Source organism: Gastrolobium bilobum, unplaced genomic scaffold, assembly GCF_033153095.1.
Source record: "Gastrolobium bilobum isolate Gb01-03AN ecotype WA unplaced genomic scaffold, APGP_CSIRO_Gbil_v1 utg728, whole genome shotgun sequence".
Classification (NCBI taxonomy): domain Eukaryota; kingdom Viridiplantae; phylum Streptophyta; class Magnoliopsida; order Fabales; family Fabaceae; genus Gastrolobium; species Gastrolobium bilobum.
In genome coordinates, this window is record NW_026899225.1 from 182330 (window position 1) to 207596 (window position 25267).

At 32.6% G+C, this 25267-nt stretch overlaps 2 protein-coding genes across 2 annotated transcripts; one reads left to right on the forward strand and one right to left on the reverse strand.

Annotated features, from left to right (window-relative positions):
- Positions 1-842: 842 nt before the first annotated feature.
- On the reverse strand, positions 843-3293 carry LOC133288558 (laccase-11-like). Its single transcript, XM_061486339.1, has 6 exons — positions 3141-3293; positions 2949-3106; positions 2598-2842; positions 2346-2474; positions 1241-2164; positions 843-1087 (listed from the first exon to the last, which is right to left on the reverse strand). Exons 1-6 carry the CDS (start codon positions 3291-3293, stop codon positions 957-959), a joined length of 1740 nt encoding a protein of 579 aa, XP_061342323.1. The 3' UTR covers positions 843-956.
- Positions 3294-20889: 17596 nt separating this feature from the next.
- LOC133288531 (tubby-like F-box protein 5) lies at positions 20890-23877 on the forward strand. Its single transcript, XM_061486309.1, has 5 exons — positions 20890-21187; positions 21751-22142; positions 22236-22323; positions 22769-22898; positions 22991-23877. Exons 2-5 carry the CDS (start codon positions 21789-21791, stop codon positions 23661-23663), a joined length of 1245 nt encoding a protein of 414 aa, XP_061342293.1. The 5' UTR covers positions 20890-21187; positions 21751-21788; the 3' UTR covers positions 23664-23877.
- Positions 23878-25267: the final 1390 nt, after the last annotated feature.

Here is a 25267-nt window from a genome sequence, read left to right on the forward strand (position 1 = left end):
ATGCTTAAGATGATATATGTTATATCCAAAAAAAGAATACTAGAAACATGAATATGTCGAACAACATTTTTTTTTTTGGGTTAATGACAAACAAATAAGATGATATAAAGTATTAAGGAATCGAATTAAGTTAATATGGCAGCCATCATTGCCCTTCCTAACTTAAGTCCCGCTTAGAAATGATCATAATAAAAAAAATGGGGAAAATATGTATTCTTTTAAAGGATATAACTTTATGTTATTTTATATTCTAACCGTTAATTTTCGTCAATCAATGATTATATTTTATTGGGTCAAACTTATTAATTAATTAATAATTTACAATAAATTATAACCGTTGATTGAAAAAATCAACGGTTAAGATCTAAAATGACATAAAATTATATCCTTTAAAAAAATAAACATTTTCTCCTAAAGAAATAGTTGCATAATTAATGTAGATAAAGAGAACGAATTATTAATACATCATAGATTAATGATTAACTATTATAATTATCATAATTAATAATATATCAATAATGATAGTATACTCAAACTTAAAGGCCGTTGAATATAAATGTGGTTAATAAATAACAGTGAATGTAAAACTTACATGGCTCTAAGTTGATTCATTATGTTTTGTATATGTTTTAGTGATCTTTACAGTGATTTATGATATAACATAAACTATTTAGTTTACAATTCGTAATATAGATTAAAGTCGCAATTGGTTTAAAGAAACTCTCAAATGATATGTGACAACGAATAGCGATACTCATGGAAGCAACAGAGAAAGAACAAGTAATTTTTATACATTGTCCAAATATTTGCTTACATTGATTCTCACATTTAATTTCGTAATTAAAAATTCTCTGCAACTTTTGCAGGAAAGTATTAACAGATAATAAAAGTTAAAACATTGCATTATGAATACTGTTCCACATACAATCCGAGCTCGTTAACAATTTCATTTATGTCTAGCAAGCTGGAAGGTCCTTTGGTGGAGGCAGAACAGATTGATCTTGTCCTGGTCCATCTTCCACAACGAAAGCCGTTTTCAAACCCCAACCAGTGTGTAACTCCAAATGACAATGCATGAACCAAACACCTACACAACCATATATATAAAAGAAAAACAAGTCATTATAGCAAAATATGCTTATGATGTCTCATACAATAACAATACTAGGACAATCCTTAAATTGTATTACAGTTTAAGATTTTAGCAGTTTTTAAGGTAGATGCATTTCATGAGGCATACCTGGATTATCTGCCCTGAAACGAAATGCGGTCCAACCACCAGTGGGAACACCAACCGTGTTCCTCTCAATAGGATCTACCAAGTTGTATTTAGCTGGGTCTTTAGCAGCATCAAAGTTACCAATCCCAGTTCCAACAACAAAGAAGTTATAGCCATGAAGATGGAATGGGTGAGACTCAACTGTGAGGAGATTGGTGTCTTGCAAAACTAGCTCCACTGTGGAATTAAAGGCAATCTTGGAAACTCTTGTGCCTGTTGAAGTACCTAGATTTGCCGTTAGTGGTACACCAGTATAGTTAAAAGGAGTTGAAGGCTTATCAGGAAAATCAGTTTTGAAAACCCCCTTAATGTTGAAGTAGTGAGCTTGAAGAAGCGCGGTTTGGGGCATCACAAAAGAGACATTGTTTAAGGAAGCAAGTAACCGGGTTCCATTGATGCATGTGGGGCAAGAATTCTTGCCTAAACCAATAGTGTAAAAGAGGTTTCTATCAACTTTGAGGGGAACATTAGCAGGGTACTGTGCAGAGTTTAAGCTCCTTAGTTTCTTGTTGTAACTCATAGAAAAACCTGTGTCGTTCCCAGCAGGTAGTTGAGGAAGAGAAGGGAGGACAGTATTTGGAATGCCTTTGTATTGGAATATAGCTGTGGCAGTTTTGTTGTCAACTGGGATTGGGGCATCCATAAAGGTCCTTGTAGCCATGAAGTATCTTCCTGGTACTTGGTTTGTTTGGACTAGAACATTTGTGGTTTGACCAGGTGCAATTATTATAGCTTGAGTGGTGAATGGTTTTGTGTAAACTGCATCAACCTCCACTACTGTCATGTTGTGACCCGCAATGGCAAAGAAAAGGTCATCATTGAGGGCAGAATTGATGATTCTCAGGAGGTAAGTCTTGCCCTTCTCAACCTCCATTGCAAATGTATCTAGAAATTAAACAAGTGAAAATTTGTAATGAGGGAAGGTGAAATGTACGCTTAAGCTTAGTTTTCTTTGGAGCGAAGATACCTAATTTTTTCTAGCCATATATTTAGCCAAACTATATTTGTCTGGTGACTTTTTGATTCACATAATAATCACAAATTTAATTGATTAAATTTTCCTTACGTTTCTCTGAGCAAGGAAAGAGTGGTCCTGGCTTCCCATTGATGGTATGTGCATCTGACATATTTGGTGGCAACCCCATTTTGTTCCCTTGCTTTTCAATCTCTTCCACGTCATTGTTCCACCATTCTCCTGTTGCATAAGTTATGTAAATTTTTGTTGTTTTAATTATCAGAATCTTAAGTAAACTTGAAGGCGTTTCCCCCTTTGCATAATATAATATAATGAATGAATTATTTCAGAAACTGAACTGACCTAGCAGAAGTTCAAATTCTCTTGCTGGCTGTGGAAAAGGAAATGGGGTCCCTTGTTTAGGCATGATAACAATTGCACCATACACAGTGGCCCTCAACCAAAGTATATGAGCATGCCACCACAATGTTCCTCTTTGCCCTGTGACATTGAAGTCATAAGTGTAGCTGCTACCGGTCTGGATTGGACATTGTGTAATATAAGCTGGTCCATCAGCCCAACCATTACGATATTGTTTCAGTCCATGCCTATAAAATAACCAACAATCCATATGTTTATGAGAATCTCATTTGCATGTATAGACATCAAAACTTCACCTTCGTGTCTGGTAAATATACAATATTATTGGCCTACCAGTGAATTGAGATGTTGTATTTTACATGGTTGGTGACATTGATTAGTACTCTATCTCCTTCTCTAACATAAATTGTTGGCCCCGGGAACCTCCCATTTACTGTTACCATGGGTTTTGCATGGCATAGTCTGCTAACATTCTTCACTTGAATCTGTAAGTAGAATATAGTAATGGACAATGTCATTAAAAATGAATTCAAAAATAGAGTTGCTAAGCATGCTGATTTTGACACTCACATCAAATTGGTATTTCTTTATGGCAGCTTCAACTGGAAAAGAGATTAAGCCAAGAAATCCGAAAAAAATTAACAAAGATGTGCGACTGTTGAAGCCCATGCAAGACATTCTGTTCCTCTTGGTCAACTTAAGTTTAGTATATATCTTTGATTCTTTGTTGAAGAGATCATTGTGATGAAAAAATATGGTGAAGTAGTATTTATACATCAAAGCTCTGATTAGGTAATGAAAGGGTTTTCCAGGAAGGCTTGGAAGCGATATGCTGATAAGGACTTCAAGTTCTTTGGAATGCCTTAGAGGCTGAGATTGCTAAGCCAAGAAAAATATTCACACGCATGATTCAGTTTTTTTATTGAATTTGCGGTATATTCAAATGTGGACTGAAAAAGAGAGGTTTGAGGGACCAAACAATTAAGCCTTATACATTGGGCTAAGCTTTTTCGTTAAGGAGAAGTAATGTCTTAAATGATAAAATAATGTAACTGCTGCTGGAAGAGATATATACTTTATGTGCTGCCAACAGAATATTTTTACATTGTAAAATTTATCACATGCTATCTCTAAGTTGATAATTACCAATTACCAAGTGATTGAGTAAACAATCATACTCATATATGAGATTTCGGTTGCAAGCATTTTCATTTATTAATAATTTATTCACTTATCATATGATATTCAACTAACAGAATTTTTTGCTTGTTTTAGGACGACCAATGTGAATCCTTCATTTGTGGACTTTCTTTTGCTTGGGAACAGACTAGATTATAGTTGCAAATACATAGCAGAAGTTTTAAGATACTGCTACGTCAAACTGAAGTTAAGAAATGGGAAGCCCTGTGATCTGTTCGTAAAATACGTAATTCCACAAACTTAATAGTTTAAAATCCTCACCAGAGACCACTATCCGACAGCATCTACTGCCATTTTAACCCATCATAAATTACTTTGTATTACTTATATTTTAGAAGAAAATTTATATAAAGTTTTTATAATTTAAAGTATGTTATTAAATCCTCCTTACAATTATAAAATTTTCTGGTTTATAAGTTGCTACTGTTTGAGTACGATTAGATTATTGTCATCAGGATCCAAATTAATACAAAACTTTTAAATAAAGAGACCTGTTTAAAAAGTATGAAGACTTACAAATTAATTTAACTTTTTGACCCGTATATCAAAGATTCAAAGTAAAATATTATTTGGAACCACAAAATTGTATCATAACCTAGAATCCACCAGAAAAAGACAACAAGATTTATTTTTAATTTTTGTCACCGTAGTTCTTGTAAAAGAAAATTATGTTGTAATAGTGAAATTGAGCTGAGAATTTAAAATATTTTTTACTAATTTCGATAAAATTTGCACAATAAAAATGTGAGAAAATTAAAAACACAAGCAATCTTTCATTGTGAAAGTAAGTTGAAATTGTGCGCAACCTTTTCTGGTTCGTTTTTTCTGCAGTTAATGCAGATAAATTATCTACATTGAACTCAAAATGACGTCGTTTTAGGGCGGAAATCAAGGTGTTTTGTAATTTTAATTTATTTCAGAGTTATAATAATCTTTATAATTATAATTTTTTAATATTTCAACACCAAAACTATGTCGTTTTGAGAGTAAATGCAGATAACTTATCTGCAGTAATTGTAGAAATATTTTTCTGTTTCTAATATTATTTATATGAATTTTAAAGCACAAAGTTAGAACTTTACCACTATTATTGGATAGTAGGGAAAATATGACTTATGCGGAAAATCAAATTGCAATGATAAAAAAATTCACTATAATTTAATTGAAGGCGTTTTTTGTTGTACAATATCTGAAGAATATAAAGAAACTTAATGTACTTGACCAATCTTATAATTTGTCGACAATGTATGTTGAGGAAAAAACATCTTTATTGAAAGAGTCTAAAACAATTTTCTTATAACTTAATTTATCCTTTATTTTGTTTTTTATTTTCAGCTATTGATTTAGTATTGACAAGTTTATGTTTATCTTTGTGATCAATTATCTAGATCAACAATAATTTAAATTGGGTTCGGAACCTTACAAAAAAAAAAAACTAAAAAAATATAGGATTTCTACTCTTGGAATAGCAAACAGAAAACAAGAAAAAACTCAATCCTAACAAACATGTTTCCTAACGAATAAGCCAACAAGATATGCCCTTATATATAACAGCTGAAGGAAGCTCAACAGTACTTCCAAAGGAGTAGAATTAAAAAGACATAAAATCTGCACTGCAATTTGCCTTTTTATGTTTAATGCCTAATGACAGGGCTGGAGGGTAATAAAATTTGAGTTAGTCCTGCAAAATATTTTGAAACATGATACATTAACATCTACTTATTGATTTGATAAAAACAAAAACGCCAAAAAAAAAAACAAAAAAAAAAAATTACAAAAAAATTCATTTTTTTTTTACTTCTACATGCTATTGTACTAAGGTTTCTGTTGTAAATAATAATTATTTAGTCATTTATTTGTTGTATTGGGCCAAACCCATTAGGTTAAAATTAGGTCAAGTATTCTCTATAAATAGAGAACCCTTTGTACAGATTATTTACAATTCTATAATATATTAGAATATCCTTTTTCAAGTTGGTATCAGAGCTCTCGATCTGAGGGCTTTGCTTCCGCACATATTATCTTTTTTTTTTAACAAAACCCTAATTTCTTTGCCTCTTGCCGCCATCAGCCGCTACCGGAAAATTTTTCCGGGGACCTTTTGGACCAAGGGAACCATTGTTGACCTTATTTTTCCTCCGATCTATCATTCTACGCACTGTTCCTCCGCCACAAACGACCGAAACACCTCCGACCGCCTCCAATCAGATCTGTCTTCACCGTTTGGACCACTTTCCGGCGACTTTTCAACCGAGACCACCCACAGACAGGTGCGCGCTCATCGGACGACCACACCAGAAAAATCTCAGCCGGCGAAGACCCTCCACGCGCTCTCACGCGCCGCCCCTTTCCCGGAGAGTGAATCCCACACGCAGCTCCTTTCTCCGGCGCGTGGAGGCGCGTGCGGCCGTGTTTTTGGACCGGACCACCACCATTCTTCTCGTCTTCTTGTCTTCTGTCTGGATCTGTAATTATTTTTCTGATCAAAGGTCATTTGATATTCTGTTTGGTTGATTTTATCGCTGGTTGTTAACTGTTTTTGTTAAAGAATGGTCGAGCATGATAGTTCTTCGATCTTATCTGGTAAGAGCACACGTTCTATATCTCTTCTTGCTTCTTGCACTGATTTTAAAACCTCATGGATTTTGGATTCTGGTGCAACTGATCATATGGCTTGTCGTACTGAGTTGTTTTGTTCTTATCATCCTACTGTTGGTAGTCATACTATATCCGTAGCTGATGGATCCCATAAATCAGTTATTGGTTCTGGTAACATTCAAATTCAACCTTCCTTGTTTCTTAAAAATGTTCTTTATGTTCCTCAGCTTTCTACTAATCTTATCTCCACTCAAAAACTTACAACTGATTTGAATTGTTCTATCACATTTTTTCCTTCTCATTGTCTTATTCAGGATCTTACCACGAAGAAGACAATTGGAGTTGCTAATGAACAGGATGGGTTGTATCATCTCCTTCCAGACCATGCTAGCAAAAATCAGTTATTAATGACACGTCATCCTTCTACTGCAGAGTCTATGATTTGGCTCCATCACAAGCGTCTGGGGCATCCACCATTTAGTCTTTTGAAGTCTATGTTCCCCTCTCTGTTTCTCAATAAGTCGGTTGAGACCTTTCATTGTGATGTTTGTGAATTTGCAAAACACCATCGAGTGTCATTTCCTTCTAGCACTATTAAAAGCAGGGAACCTTTTTCTCTTATCCATTCTGATGTTTGGGGCCCTTCTAAAGTGCACAGTGTTTCAGGTGCAAGGTGGTTTGTTTCTTTTATTGACGATTGTACTCGGATAACATGGATATACTTGATGAAAGACAAGTCTGAAGTACCAGAGATATTTATTCGGTTTCATCACATGGTTGAGACTCAGTTTGGTAAGGGTATTAAAAGACTCAGATCTGATAATGGTACTAAGTACGTCAATCAACGCCTGTCACAATTCATTTCAGACAGAGGTATGATTCATGAGCTCACATGTGTTGATACCCCTCAACAAAACGGGGTTGCTGAAAGGAAAAATCGTCACCTTCTTGAAGTTGCTAGAGCACTACTTTTCCAGACATCTGTTCCTAGTTCTTATTGGGGAGAAGCAGTATTAGCCAACTTTTTTGATCAATCGTTTACCTTCACGGGTCCTTAACAATATCAGTCATATTCATTCCATGACTTCCTTCTTTCCTTCTGTTCCCATATTGCAGAGCCTTCCACCAAGAGTGTTTGGATGTGTTGCCTTTGTCCATGTTCATAAACAACATCGGAGTAAGTTGGATCCTAGGGCTCTTAAGTGTGTCTTCTTTGGTTATAACCCTTATAAAAAAGGGTACAAGTGTTATCATCCACCAAGTCGGAAATTTTTTGTTTCTATGGATGTCACCTTTCAAGAATCTGAATCTTATTTTCTGGGTCTTCATCGTCAGGGGGAGAATAGTTCTTCAGAAGACTCGTCCCCTTCCTTCTTTGAGTCTGGATCAATCTCCTCTCTTCCTAGTGTGTCTGCTCCTGGTGTGTCAGAACCTTCAAATACACCTGAGATACAACCCATACTGTCTCACCAGCAACCTCAATCGTCTGAACCACTGGTAAGTCCTGAATCTCCTATTTCTTCTGAGTCTCCTGAATCTCTTGTTTCTGATTCTAATATTATTTCCTCTCATGATTTGTCTATTTCTTCTGATATCTCTAATGACTTACCCATTGCTTCTACTTCTGATGACTTACCTATTGCTCTTAGAAAAGGAAAAAAGATCTTGTCACAAGAAAACTTGTTCCTCCTGTCCCTCTTGTACTCAATACCCTATCTCCCACTTTGTTTCCTCTGCTAATCTTTCTGTGCAGCACAAAAGCTTTGTTTCAGCACTAGATTCTATTGCAATCCCAAAATCAGTACATGAAGCCTTGAAAGATAGGAATTGGGCTCAAGCCATGCAAGAGGAGATGAATGCTTTGGAGAAAAATAAAACATGGGAGGTTATTGATAGACCCAACGGAAAGAAAGCAGTAGGGTGCAGATGGGTTTATGCCTTGAAATATAATTCTGATGGCACTCTTGAGAGATATAAGGCTCGATTAGTGGCCAAAGGTTACACTCAAACCTATGGCATTGATTATGAAGAAACCCTTGCTCCAGTTGCAAAGATGAATACAGTGAGAATCTTGTTATCCCTTGCTGCCCATTACAATTGGGATATAAATCAATTTGATGTGAAAAATGCTTTCCTCAATGGTGAGTTAGAAGAAGAAGTCTACATGGAAATCACGCCTGGTTTTGATTCTGTGAAGGGGGAAAATAAAGTTTGTAGATTAAAAAAGGCCTTGTATGGATTGAAGCAGTCACCTCGTGCTTGGTATGGAAGATTTACTAAGGTTATGATGACCTTAGGATACAGACAGAGCCAAGGAGATCACACTCTTTTCTTCAAGCACTCCCAAAATGGAAAGCTTACTGTGCTCCTTGTATATGTTGATGATATTATTATCACAGGTGATGATTTTGTGGAGAGACAGATTCTGCAAACACGGCTTGCCTCTGAGTTTGAAATCAAAGACCTTGGGAAACTGAGATATTTCCTAGGGATAGAAGTAGCTCATTCAAGCAAAGGAATTTTTATCAGCCAGAGGAAATATGTTCTTGATCTTCTCAAAGAAGCAGGAAAGCTCGGGTGTAAACCCTCTAATACTCCTATTGAGCAGAATCACAAGATGGGCTATGAAGAAGAGAGTCCTTCAGTGATAAAGGACAATATCGACGACTAGTTGGGAAATTGATATATCTGGCCCATACTAGACCAGAGCTAGCTTATGCTGTTAGTGTTGTCAGTCAGTTTATGCACGATCCAAAAGAAAAACACATGCAGGCAGTAGAGAGAATTCTTCAGTATCTTAAAGGTACTCCTGGTAAAGGATTGTTATTCCGACGTGATGGCAATCTATCTTTAGAAGTCTACACAGATGCTGATTATGCTGGATCCGTGACTGACCGTTGTTCTACCACTGGTTATTGCATGTTTCTTTGCGGTAACTTGGTGACATGGAGAAGTAAGAAACAAGATGTGGTTGCCAGATCAAGTGCAGAAGCTGAATTTCGAGCTATGGCTCAAGGCATTTGTGAGTTACTGTGGCTGAAAATTGTACTTGATGATCTCAAAATAAAATGTGAGGGACCTATGAAGCTGCTATGTGATAATAAGTCCGCTATTTGTATAGCTCATAATCTAGTTCAACATGATCGGACTAAACATATTGAGGTTGACCGTCATTTCATCAAAGAGAAACTTGATAGCGGGTTGATTACCACTCCATACATTCCCACTGGGCGTCAATTAGCTGATCTATTAACAAAGGGGCTTCCTTCAGACAGAATTCAAGAACTTACTAGCAAGCTGGGAATGATAAATATCTATTCCTCAGCTTGAGGGGGAGTGTTGTAAATAATAATTATTTAATTATTATTTAGTCATTTATTTGTTGTATTGGGTCAAGCCCATTAGGCTAAAATTAGGTCAAGTATTCTCTATAAATAGAGAACCTTTTATACAGATTATTTACAATTCTATAATATATTAGAATACCCTCTTTTTCAAGTGTTTCACCTAAGACTACTGCATGTTAGTCTTCAGAAAAGTAAAGAATCCAGTCAGATAATTAATATATTCTAAAATTTTGCAATTAAAACCTTGTAGTTTCAAAAGCTTATAGTTATATATGTGCCTAATGCAATTATATTAAAGGATAAATTAAATTCTGGGATCCAATTAAATTTTTTTCAAATTTCAAAAACTTAATTACAAATTTATTAAATGGAAATTTTTAAAATTTTATAAAAAAAAGTATAAGGTTTTGTTGGATATTTAATTTTATTTTTTTATTTGATCAGATCATAAGTCCCTGGCAAGATAAACAGGTAACAAACTGCACGGTTACTGAGACACCAAGATGTATTTGGTGCAGTTCTGAACAATGCTCATACAGTTAAAATATTTCGTAGTCCGTCCCAAGAATTGGGTGGTCCAACACCACGTGATCTCTTTCACGGGCTAGCCTTTTTCATTTGTTGGATTCGAAGAAACCGAAGATGGTCATGAATTAAATAATGGAAAATTATACTTTTATGTTACACAAGATTTATCTTTTATGTTACACTTATATAAAAAGATGTGTTTCACTTTTTTTTTCTTTTTTCTTTTTTTAAAAATTGGAAGACTTCACTTAATTTATCTCACAACATAAAATAACTTCTCTCCTACAACATGAGAGAAGTAAAGCCTTTAAATAATATATATTAAAAATAAAAAAATATAGATATATTATTATGTCTATTTTTTTTTTAGGAAAAATTTTATTTTCACCCGTTCTGATTTTGTGATTATCATTTGACCACCTGCGAATTTAAACATATTACTTAGACCCGTTGTACTTAAATAATTTATTATTTAACCCCCTCCCTTTTTTTAAATTTTCACTTAAACAACTTGTGGTTAGAAAAAATTTCACGTAAACCCCTTATGGTTGCAAAAATAAAAATTTTAAAAAATAAAATTTTCCTCTTTTTTATTTTATATCCTCACCTAATGCATTTAGGATTTAAAAAATAAAATAAAAATTGAAAAAATACTATTAGTTTTTATCAAGAAAATAAATTCAAATCAAATATTATTTTATTTTATCTATTTTTTACCCGATATTGTTATAAAATTATCTAAAGAAATTAAATAACTTATTTTGATAATACATATTTAATTTATCTTAAATAATATTTTTAATTTCAAATATATTTTTAAAATAAATAAAAAAATTAAGATAATTTATAAATTTATTTTAGAATAAATAACTTGAAATATTTTTTAAACCCTAAATGCATTATATGAGGATATAAAATAAAAAAGAGAAAAAAATTATTTTAAAAATTATTTTATAACATTTTTTATTTTTTAAACCACAAGAGGTCTAAGTGAAAAAATTTCTAATCACAGTTATCTAAGTGGAAATTTAAAACCACGAGAGGTTAAATGATATAATTTAAGCACAATGGATCTAAGTGATATATTTAAAACCACATGGGTCAAATGATAAATCGCAAACCACGATGAGTGAAAATGAAAATTTTCCCTTTTATTATACTTACTTTTTTAATTTTTCTTTAATACCGTTAGATTACAATCTCAAGAGGAGAAACAAATGACAAATGTCTGTTAATATTGTGATTTAACAGTTCTGAGGAGAAGTAGCTAAAATAAGCATAAAAAAATGGGAAATATACTTCTTATGATGCTGTAAAAAAAATTGCAGCAACCAATTATAACTATGTATTTACGGAAAAACATAGATATAATCAAAAAATTGTTTTTTTTCTCTCCACGTCAGCAGACAACTTCCAAAGAGAGAGAAAAAAACAGCTTTAAGATTATAATTATGTAATCCCAGAAATACATAGTTATAATCGGTGGCTGCAAAAAAAAATTTCCAGCAACATTAAAAAAAGGGATCCAAAATAATATATTCATTTCCTTAAACTTTTTTCATTTGTAAATTATTATCTTAAATTTCAAATTCAATTTGATCAATGTAATATTCACTTAAAAAAAGCATAATATAAAATTTATATATATATAGGAGGGCACTTATACCGCCAAGGGTGAAACTGGTGGTGCCTAGTCCCAATGAAAAATAATAATAATAACAGAAGGGACATATGGAGGCAACCAATGAGGATAAAAGTCTTTGATTTTCGGATAAGTTTGATTTAGATGTTTTAAAAGGAATTAGTATATATATATATATATATATATATATACACCCCTGACCTTAAGAGAAAGGGAACAAATTAGAAGAGGGAAAACAAATCAAAGAAGGAAGAGAAAAGAAAGAAGAGAGGAGAACAAGGAGAGAAGAAAGAAAAATCGAGGGAGAGAGGAGAAAGACAATGAGAAAGAAAAGAAAGGAAAAAAGGAAAAAGGAAAACTGTGAGAAGAAAGAAAAGGGACAAAAAGAAGAAGAGAAAGTGAGGAAAATAAAAAGGAAGATAACATTAGGAGAAAACCTCATTCTCCTAATTTTATTCTTTTCATTTATTTAAAAACTGTGAAGGTGTCGTTACTCTGTCCAAATATGTTCTTATGAATCTTTTCTATTCTTTTGGTTTGTGTATTTGATGAATTTATTCATATTAGTTATATAAGAATGATCTTGAATCAAGATTATAGAATTAAAGAATTCCTTTGATACCAAACTAGTTTTAATGGAATATGTAATCTTTAACTGAATGATTCTGATGTTAACTGACCTACAAAGATTTGGGATCAGAATGGTTATAGGGTAACCGACATCTTATTATGGATTGAGTTCCGCTATAAAAAAACATTTCACATACAGAACTCACAAAGGTTTCAGCGCTCACAAAAGTTTGAACTTTAGTCATTTCAGTTAAAGACTACACGTTCTTTTCTATTTTGTATGCAGAAATCCACAAAGATCTGGGTTTATGTTTGTTAATAACTCACAAAAGTATGGGCATGTGTTTATTATTCATGTTATTATTTTCATACCACAAACATGTTATGGGAGAATGATATTTTTCGCCAAAACGGTTGGATTGGTTATAGTTCGAAAATCTCAATATTATTGAGATTTATCTAACATGTGTTTTTTTTTTTTTACTAATCTTTCCTGAAAGTAAGCATATTAGAATGTATAGTTGTGGAGTAGGATGAAGCATCACGACTAAGGACTTTGAGAACTGTACAGAGTTCATAATGATTTTGTGTACATGTGGAATGACTGATAATATAGAAATATTTCTTGTCGATCTAGATGATGATGTAAAATATTTCATGTCAGATGTAATAGTGAAATAATAGTGAACTTGACTTCAATTTAATGTATAATTAAATTTTAAGTGTTTTTTTTAGAATATGATTTAAGAAGTAATTTATTTTATTATGTTGTTGTGCTTAAACAAGGTGTTACAATCAATCTATAAATTATCACAATTACATTAAAAAAATAATTATTTATCAATTCCCGACATTGAATACATTTTGTTGTTCATATAAATCTTGATAATCACGGGCTATTGTATATATTCCGATCCGCACATCATATGTACTACATCCAGTTTCTGGATTTTAAGAACACATTGCAGCTCTAAGATTGAAATTATAAATTGACTGTTTTAGAAGTGAATGAGCAAAGACTTTTATGCACCGTAAAAAAAGCCCAGAAAATAAGTTAAAAATTACATATTCTTATGCGAAAATCTGTTCCAACGTATATGATAAATCAAATTCATCTAACATATATAAGAACAAGTTAAGAATATAAAAACATGAATGTAAAGTTATTGAATTTTCTACAGGGTTATCACCACGTCAAATATTAGGTAGCTTAACCCTAATGAATTGAATTAGCAATAGATGAGTATATGATGCGTGCATAGGTGTTTAGTCATGTATTTAAACTTTAATTATATTAATTATTTGATGTCAAATTATAAGAAATATTTTTGTAAATTCTTAAATATTAATGTGAAAAACTTATTTTTAACCAGACCAAAGGGTCAAATTAATCAATGTGAATACAACACGCGGACTTATTAGGTAGCTTACATGATGCACGCATTAAATGATGAGAAGAGAAATGTTTTAACTTTATGGATTTATTAAAAGGTTCGCTTTGTTACATTAAATATAGATAATTTATCTACGTTGAGTTTAAAATAATGTTGTTTTGAGGCAAAAATCAAGGTATTTTTGTAATTATAATTGGTTTCAGAGTTATAATAGTCTTTTTTATTATAACTTTTTAATTTTTCAACTAAAATGATATCATTTTGGAAACGAATGTAGATAACTTATCTATATTCACTGTAAAAACATTAAAGCCTTTATTAAAATAGGAAATGTTATATTTATAAATTTTTTATTTACAAACTACATTAAATATGACCGGTCATACTTCAATCAAAAGTTAATGACCGATTATATTTAATGTATATTAACATATAAGTTGGTTAGTTAGTTTAGTTTGTTATTCAGTTTGTATAGTTGTATTTTGTAAGTTAACTAAAACTTTTGTTTAGTTACAGTAACTGAAATACAACTATACAAACTGAATAACAAACTAAACTAACTAACAAATTTATATGTTAATAGTATAATTTATAAATAAATTGTAAACAGATCATTCTCTTATTAAAATATTATTTTGGTATTGGGATATAAATTATGAGATATATTTGTTCTTTTAAATGATATAATTATGTTATTTTATTCTCACGAAAAAGTGAGACCAAGATCTTTATTTTTATTTTTTGTTCACTCTCTTTTCTTCCTGATTTATCTCTTTTTCTCACTTAAAATAATAGAACTTTATATTTTTTAAAATGACAGATATTTTTCCTATAAATTATTAATAAGGGTTTATTCAGTCAATAATAATTAAAACACTTCGCTTATAAGGTTTATAATCATTTCTCTACTAATAATCCTTTCTTAACAGACTATGTGTACGGGTTCTTTGAAACAAAATTATGAGAGTAGTAAATTGCCGAAAAATATAAAGACTACAATTAAATAATTGCGAGTGTGGATGTCCAGACATATAGCAACAACTCTTGAGTCTTGGCAAAGAATAAGGAAATATTTCAGCTTAATGAGTGATCTAAAATTTAAATTTTTTAAAATGTAGTTGTGTTAAAATACAGTAAGGAGAGCTTTGTTATTTATGTAATCTTATCGAGCTCCAATTAAATAAATAAAATATTCAATAAAAGTACAAAAATGTCAACAGAAAAAGAATAAATAGTATCCACTCATTTTTTGGAGAGAAAAAAAAAAACTTAAGATGACAAGAAGATCATGCCAGCTACTACTTTCCAGATCCAGTTTCAAACATGAGTACTGAAATTGACCAAGCCCCACTGCCAGGAAGAAGCTTCCATTTTGAACACCATAATTTTAAATGGATAATTTTTGAACGTGAAAAAAATAAATTAAAATGCAAAGGCATTAAAAATTTAAAAATTTATAAAATTATTAATATTAGTCTGCATAATAAGTCAGAAATGAGTAGGCCCATGGCCATGCCACTCTTCGGAAATGGATAGATCATGCATGCATATATGCGAGAAGACAGGGGAGATGCAGCACGTGCAAGTGGGAACTGTGATCTTTTGCTGGCTCCAATCTGCAACCAACAACTCTACGCTCCTCCACCATAACTTTGTTCAGTCTCCTCCACCTTTCTCAACTCTTTCAAAGTCTTCATGTCAGAGAGGCTTTAAAAAAATCTTGACATTATTACATGGAATTAAAAATAATTAATTAATTAATTCTTGTATATTAAATTAGAATTCATTCTTGTTAGTATAACTAAATTTTTTTAAGTTTTTTTAACGAAAGAAATGTTTTATTTTTAATTTTTATTTTAAATCTTTTAAATTGATTATGTATATATTTTGTATAATTTTAAATTTTTAATATATATATATATATATATTTGTGTATGTATTTTAATTTTTAATTATGCATAATTTGAATAATTTAAATTTTACAAAATTAATTTCTCTCTTAATTTATATTTTTTATATTATATTTAAATTTAAACATATATATTCTGTAGTGATGTATTAAATGTGGTGCATATCTTCTTAAACTAAAAAATTTAATTGATACTTTTGTTAAATGGCTTTGTATACACGTCTATGAATATATCATACGGTTGGGGACACTGACCCTTTTTTCATTTTTTTTGACAAAAATTTATCGAATTATCACGTTAGGAAATTTCTTTTGCCAAAATATCACGTTACTTAAATTGTTGCACTGTGCAGCGAGATTACGTGGCATCATGTTAGCAAGTTTAAGGCCACATAATCTTGCTGCCCTGACGCCACGTGGCTTAAATCGCTGCACTATGTAGCGTTTTACATGACACCAGTAATAATTTGACACGTGGTATGTGCAGAGTGTCCATGAGAAAATGATAAAAATAATTTAATGTCCAATAAATACTGATTTGTATATTGTTTTCTTTTTGAAAAATATAATAAACAATGAAGACAATAGAGTGTTATGAAAAATGATAAAGATGATTTCATGTTCAATAAATGCTATTTTTTGTTTTCTTTTTTTGAAAAGTATAAAAACAATAAAGACAATGGAGTGTCTATAGGAAAACGATAAAGATTATTTAATATCCAATAAATGCTAATTTGTTTATATTTTCCATCTTGACACTTCATCGTCTTTATTGTTTATTATATTTTTCAAAAAGAAAACAAAAAATAAATCAATATTTATTGGATATTAAATCATCTTTATTGTTTTTCCATTGACACTCCATCATCTCTATTGTCTATTATATTTTCCAAAAAGAAAATAAAAAATAAATCAGCATTTATTGAATATTAAATCGTCTTTATCATTTTTCCATGGACACTCTATTTGTACATGCCATGTTGCATTATAATTTTTGCATTATCCAGCACATTATGGAATCTATAATACTATTGTCTGTTAACTGTTTGAACTATGCATACCATGAACAAAATATTGAGGTGATTAGTTTCAATATTTAGCATTCAAAGTTATCATAATCCATGGTGGTCTGAATAGAGTCCTATATACATTTTTCATGGATGAATTTGCTATAATACCATAAATGTAACATTATTTACGTGCTTTGAATTATAATTTTACATCTACATTATAAAGAAGACTTGAAATATAAGTCTTACAAAAAAAATGACATTATTCCTTTTTTTATACATAAATTATATGATATTTAAGATAAATAAATAGAATTTTATGTTTGTTATGTTGCATGTAACGTCCGGCTGCTTCAAGAATCAATGATTATCCCCACACACTAACTGTAATACCCTGTTCTGAAACCGGTTTGTTATCATTGCTTTATGATATTAAGCGCAGTTACAATCACATTGGTTCAATTAAAACCCTGGTAAATTTTTCATTTTCTTTTTAAAAACACCGAGTTTAAAATAACCAACTGCGTGACCATAACCTTAATACATTGCGGAATAATCAGAACTAAGCTTAATATCATATTTTTATTTTGTTCAAGTTCAATACTAAACTCTGTTCACTTTTTATACTTCCTGAGAAAACTTTTAAGAAGGTCACCCATCACAAAATTGCCTTAAGTCAAGCACACTTCACTATGAAGTTTTTCCATTTCAGACTACCGAAGAGTAGATGCTCTTGTTAGTATAGGTAGTACCAATTAATTCTTATAAGCTATCCCCAACTGTACTGTCCCCGCCCTCGTCAGCGCCTGGGATGTTATATGTCCACCAGCTTTCGCCTGAGGCCCTGCTCTGATACCTCTTGTAACGCCAGGTCATTTCAAGAATCAATGATTATCCTCACACACTAACACTGGACTTTTCAGCATGCTTTATCCTCACTCGCACACTTCCTGGGAAAACTTTTCAGGAGGTCACCTATCCCAGAATTGCTCCAAGTCAAGCACACTTAACTGTGGAGTTCTTCTGTTCTGGGCTACCGAAAAGCAGATGCATCTTGTTAGTATAGGTAATACCAATTAATTCTTATAAGCTATCCCAAACTGTGCAGTCTCATACCTGCACAGTCTTTGGAATCCTTCTCTTTCGGGTGTTGATTCGATTCATTCTTGCATGTAACCCCCTGAAAGCCTGTCAGGAGTCGCTCCTTATCCGTGCCTCTTTGCACCGGCGATCACTCTCCGCCCTCGTCAGCGCTCGGGATGTTACATTACATAACATAACTTCACTTTCCTATACACACAACAAAGTGGTGGGGTCCACATATTTCTCTTTCTTTCTCATTCCACTTTCTCTCGGTCATTTGTTATGTGTATAGGAAAATAAAGCTATATTATATAACATAACAAACATAAAACCCAAATATCATAGCACACACCAACCAATATAGGATTTTAAGTCATCCTTACAAAGTATAAATACCACAATTAAAATATAATTAAAAAATCTTTTATATGTTTAAAAATAATTAAAAAATATGAATAGATCTCGTTCTCTAATTATAATTGTCTCTTTACATATTTTCCCAAATCTTTTATTACACATAATTATAATTAACGAGTCATTAATAAAAATGAATGTCAATAGCAACACGTAAAAGCAAACGCCAGGTAATATTAGACTTTCTGTTCAACAGTTAAATGACCTAAATCAGTTTAGCAAAAAAAAAAGACGACCTAAATCAAATTTTTTAAATCCATAGAAATAAATGATTTATTTTTTAAAAAAATTGTGAATTGATGTAACTTAAATATCATTACAAATGTAAAGACAAAAATAGTCCAAAGGAAACCTAACGGACGTTTGATAGAGGAGAAAATATTTTTTACCAGAGAAATATAATTACTAGGAAAGTTAGTTAGGTAGGAAAGTTAAAAACAAGTTGTCTGGTAGGCCAAGATATTACCGAAAAAATTGGGTTAAATTTTCTAATTCTATATTTGGTTGAAGGTAAAATATTAATGAAAAAATGAGATGAAATTATCAAACTAACTCTTGACTAAATATAAAGAAAACTCTATTTCTAGAGCATTCTTTTGGCACATTTTTTTAAAATGGATATTTGTGTCCATTGCTTTTTTTTTTCCTACTTTTCAATTTGATGGGTAATGAGAATATCACTCTTTGGATGGTATTCTAAAATGACAATTTTTTTTAATTTTACACATAAACTGAGATTGCTACACAAATCTGAATAATGGACAAATTTTTTAAAATTTCCTACCAAATATAATTAACTAAAAAATTTATCTCAATTTTTTCAGTAATCTTAAAAAAAACCTCTTACCAAACACTCTAAGGATGTCACACTTGATAATTAAGTATGCATCAGGGATTTGATCGCATATTTGACATTTGAAAGATTTTTTGGGTTAAAGACAAAATATTTGTATTTAAACTTCAATAAGGGATCTTACCATACTTCCGTTTTGATACACCTCCCTGTAATAAATGTCCTTTGATAATTAAGTATGCCTCAAGGATTTGATCGCATATTTAATACTTGAAAATTTTTTTGGGGTTAAAGACAAAATATTCGCATTTAAACTTCAATAAGGTATTTAATCTTACCATAGCTCTGTTTTGATATGGCTCCCTCTAATAAATATCCTTTCATAATTAAGTGTGCCTCAAAGATTTGATCGTATATTTGATACTTGGAAAGATTTTTTTCGGTGATCTAAAAAGATAGAAATAGGTTATATTTATAAATTTTTATAAATTATACAATATATTCTGAAAAATATATACTTAAATATTTTTATTTTCCGAAATACATAGTATAATTTATTAAGAAAAAGATTATATTAATAATTTTGTTTTTTTTACGAACTACATTATATCTTACCAGTAGTAAGACTTTACTCAAAAATATTTGTTCGGTAAAATATAGTGCAGTTTATAAAATTTTGTAAATAAAAAAATTATAAATATAATTTTTCTCTTATAAAAATTTATAAATATAATTATAGATAAAGTATTTGCATTTAAATTTCGATAAGAAATTAATCTCACCGTACTTCCGTTTGGATAATGTAACATCCCGGGCGCTGATGAGGGCGGGGAGTGATCACCGGTGCGCAAGGGCACGGACAAGGAGCGGCTCCTGGCAGGCTTCTAGGGACGAGTACATGAATGAATCGAATCAACACCCGAAAGAGAGATTCCAGAGACTGTCCTGGTATGGGACGATACAGTTGGGAATAACTTATAAGAATTAATTGGTACTACCTATACTAACAAGATGCATCTGCTTTTCAGTAGCCCGGATCGGAAGAACTCCACAGTTAAGCGTGCTTGACTTGGAGCAATTCTGGGATGGGTGACCTATTGGGAAGTTTTCCCGGGAAGTGTGCGAGTGAGGAAAAAGCACACTGAAAAGTCTCGTGTTAGTATGAGGGGATAATCGTTGATTCTTGAAGCGGTCGAGCGTTACAAGTGGTATCAGAGCATGGCTTCTCATACGGTGTGGTTCGAGGACGAACCAGGCGAAAGCTGGTGGGCATGTAACATCCCGGGCGCTGACGAGGGCGGGGAGTGATCGCTGGTGCGCTGTTTGACTTGGAGCAATTCAGGGATGAGTGACCTCCTCGGAAGTTTTTCCGGGAAGTGTGCGAGTGAGAAAAAAGCACATTGAAAAGTCTCGTGTTAGTATGTGGGGATAGTCGTTGATTCTTGCAGGTTGCCGAGCGTTACAGATACCTCTCTCTTGAATTTGAAAAAAAAAATGTAAAGGAAAAGGGTTGTCAACGGACATTATTTTTTTTAGTATAAGGACATTATTTCCTTTGAAACAACCCAACAATGTCTGTTGAATAATCCTAAATTAAATTCGTAACAAAGAGCATTTTGATTAGTATTTTCTTCTTATCAAAACACGAAATCAAAGGGGACATAATGGGCCACGTGTCGGAATGCAGGAGTTAGGTAGCAGTATGGACGGAAGCACTGGATTCGCTCTAATAAAGTATGATTCGCTTTCTGCAACAAGATTACTAAATTAAGATTTAAGATAAAGGCTGGATCCGATTCATGCCACTTCATTCCGGTCCCGGCAACTTTTTTTTGCGGTGGTGCGGGTGGTGGAGCCTCCTCGGGTCCGCGACGGAGCTTGCGACGCCTCCTCCATCTCCCAAACTTTTGTCGTTAAAAACGAACATGATCTTTTGCCTCTGTTTCTCCGATTTGGTTCTCCCCGTCGTTTATGGATCTGGATTCTAGAGGCTTCCATTCTCATTGCTTGTGCTCTCTCTTAAAGTTTTGCTCCCGAGGCTGTAAATTTTTAGCTGATCTGGTCTAATTGATCTGTTCTTCCAGGTGTTGATTCATTCCCACCCCGTCCCCTAATTTTTTTAAAGAGATTTATGTTTCATCATTCTGCATTCTGGTTGATTATCAGAATTTAAAGAATTAGTTGCAACTCACAATTAACAAAATATAAAGTTCTCTCTTCTTTTTTTTATTTGTTTAATATTTTGGGGGAGGGAGAAGATAATTAGGTTATAGTTTTGTTATGTTGTTGTTGGATGGCAAAATGTGTTAAATTTTGTGATTATTCAAAAATTCAGTTTTGTATGTTAACCTTTTCAGCGATGAGGGTAATCCTTGTAATTGATTAACTGATATGGTTTTATGCTGGGATTGGCTTTTTTTTTTTTTTTGGGTTAGTTATGGTTTCAAGTCATTGAATCTAGAGCTATTTCTGCATGTGATGCATCTCTGTTAAGAGCATCTGCCTGCTTATTTTGTTGCATTATCAGCCTATACGTATTCGTATTGGTATTAGAATAATTGGAAGAGGTCACGTTGTCATTAGTCATAAGCATATTTTGTCACCCCCAGAGTGGAGAATTATTTGTCTTGTGTTTTGATGGTTGCAGTTTTTGTGGTGGAAGGAAGACTGATATGCTATGCGAAAATGTCATTGAAAAGCATAGTAAGAGAACTCAAGGAGATGAGAGATGGGATTGGTAGCATATCAAAGCGAGGTGCAGGAAGCAGGCATTGGCATAGTCGGACAAAATCACACATTGTTCCCGATGTCATTATGACTCCACTTGAACCTATTCAGCAGGGACAATGGGCAGATCTACCCTCCGAATTGCTTCTGGACATAATCCGGAGAGTTGAAGAGAGTGAGACATCTTGGCCTGCACGTGCTGTCGTTGTTTATTGTGCTTCAGTATGTAAATCATGGAGGGACATGACAAAAGAGATTGTCAAGACTCCTGAGCAATGCGGAAGACTCACATTTCCTATTTCATTGAAACAGGTGATAAATTCTTCACCCTTTTCTGGCCCAATCTTTTTTCTTCTTTAGGTTTTTCTGTTTCTTATGTCCTCTTTCCTTTATGTGTATGAATAGCCGGGTCCTCGTGATTCTCCAATACAGTGCTATATAAGGAGGAACAGAGAAACTTCTACATATCTATTGTACTTGGGTCTGATGCCATGTAAGTTTGTTTCACTGCTGATGCATTCCATTTCTTTTTTAAAGAAAAGGGTTGTCAAATTTATCGTTTTGAAATTACTGTTCTAAACTCTGAATTATTGACTTCGAATGTTGAACTTCAAGTTTCTTGCTTAAATATGTGGGATTCTTTATATATTAAAATTAATGTCATTTACTCACTATGATCATCGTCATCATCTTTTGATCTCTGTTCTCAAATGGATTGCTTGGTATTCATATATTGGGGAACTTTGCTTATACATACATTAAAGCTAATTGAATGGGACAAAAATAGGCAAAACCTATGGATACACCCAAAGCCAATTTTTGCTTTGTTTTCCTCCTTTCAAGACCTGTTAAACCATCTTATTGAATTTTGATAGAATGAGCTCTTGAAATGATATTTGAAAAGTTTGTTTTGTTTTGGATTGGTTTTACTTATACAGCGGAGAATGAGGGTGATAAGTTGTTATTAGCTGCCAAAAAGATAAGAAGGGCAACTGGCACAGACTTTGTCATATCTTTGGTTGCAGATGATTTTTCGCGGTCCAGCAACAAATATGTGGGAAAACTCAGGCAAGTTTTGGTTGAGAGAAACTTTAATTGTCTTTTTCATTTTTTCACCTTGCTTCTTATCATATTTGCAACTTGATGACAAACTTTGACAGGTCTAATTTTTTGGGTACCAAGTTCACTATATATGACAGCCAACCACCACACGGAGCTGGAGTTCAACCAAATAGTCGGTCTTGTAGGAGATTTCATTCTAAGCAGGTGTCTCCAAGAGTTCCAGCATGTAGCTATAGTGTTAGCACCATTGCCTATGAGCTCAATGTTCTCCGCACGAGAGGGCCAAGGAAAATGCAGTGCATCATGAACTCCATACCTATCTCTGCTATTCAGGAAGGGGGCAATGCTCCAACTCCTACATCTTTTCCTCCAATCATTGATGAACATTTTTCTTCGTCATCAGCACTGAAAGGAAAAGGTCCAATTAGAGATTTAAACAATGCAAGGGTCCAAGACCTACCAGTACAGTGCCAAGGCTCAGTTGAGCCTTTGATACTTAAAAATAAGTCTCCTAGATGGCATGAGCAGCTGCAATGCTGGTGCCTAAACTTCAAGGGTCGTGTCACAGTGGCTTCTGTTAAGAACTTTCAACTTGTGGCTGCTGTTGATCCATCTCATAATGTTTCTGCTGCAGAGCAAGAAAAGGTAATCTTGCAGTTTGGAAAGATTGGAAAAGACATATTTACCATGGATTACCGTTATCCAATCTCTGCCTTCCAAGCCTTTGCCATATGCTTGAGCAGCTTTGATACGAAACCAGCCTGTGAATGAGACCCATGTCGCTGGATCATCATCCGCTGGTTTGTTTTATATATATAATATGCTAGGCACAGTTCATCAGGCATTAGTATTTTCCCCTTATGTTAGTTGTTGATTCTGGAATTTAACCTGCATGTTGTTTCATACAACTAAAATTAAGTTTAGTGAATTTTCAATTTTATAATATATAGTCGCTTGGTATACCTCACTAGTGAATCTTTTTTTTTTTTCTTTCAATTGTGAATATTTTGGTTCTAGATATTCTTTTCTGATGATTGTCCTTTTCCCTGATGATAATTAGTTTTCATCCAGCCATGCAGGTGACTTTATATGCGCGCGTTTAGCAGCAGCTAAATATCATTTTCATTACTCTGTCAATCGTTATCTCTTGTAAGTCATAGCTAATCAATTGAATCCTGGGGTTGTTTTAAGTTGGTCTGAGTGCATTTTGTCTGCAGTTTTTCTTACAAATAAATCTTATGACACTCTGGTGAGGTTGATTGGGTTATAAACAATATCCGAGGGGAACTCGACAAAAATAAAGAGGGAGGGGGATTGGGTTAAGAGTTTTAAATAAAAACTCTTGTGTGCAAGGAACTGGATTTTAAAAACATAAAGGTAATTCTGTCCTTTCAAGTAGTCATTGTATTATACTTTGTGTAATATATATATATATATATGAAAAATATTAATGTGGGAAATATTAGTCTCATGTATTAGGAGACAATAAGTCTCTTTTACACACTCAAAAAGATGTGGGATTCACTTCAAATTCTTGTTTCTCTTTTTTCGTGCAATGAGACTCACATAAAGTTTGTGAGTGTAACATGAGATATCTTATCTCATGTTACATAAGAAAATATAATCCTTATATATAAAATTTTGATTTACCAAATATCTTTTAGTAACTTACTCACGAAAAAAAAAATTCTATCATACTCTCAGAAATTATTTTATTTCGGTAAAAAAAAAAATTCTTCTCTACAACGCCTTAAGTCAATGCGAATTGGAGAAATCATCATAGCAATAGAGTGCAATATTACGTTAAATTCCGCTTTTACAAGCATAATTTTCACAATTTTTTATAGTAAAAACAAGCTCATATAGATTACCCAAAAAAAAAAAAAAACACTCAATAGTCATATGTGCCCAAAAAAAAGTTCATGATTTTTCACATGAATTTTAACTTGTTTGATACCTTAGCCAAGCTTTAAAAATAAAATTATCATATAAAAATTATTCACGTAGATGAATCTAATCTCAATGATTATTTACTACCAATTAAATTTATCACTTCTTATCATCAAATATTAATTATTGATTTTCGTCAATTTGACAGTTATAATTTATTAAGAATTAATAATTAATTAATAAATATCATTCAATAAATTATAACCGTCAGATTGATGAAAATCAACGGCTAAAATTTAATGGTAAAAAATAATAAACTTAATTGGTAGTAGTTGGATGTCTTCCCATTATATATTATCCCCGTATATTTTCTAGTTAATTGTACACAGAAACAACCCGCTGTCTGACTCCGTTTCAAATTGGAGGTTATTCTCCTCTTTCACCGAGTCTATATGGTTACCTAGTCATCCAATATTTAATAATAC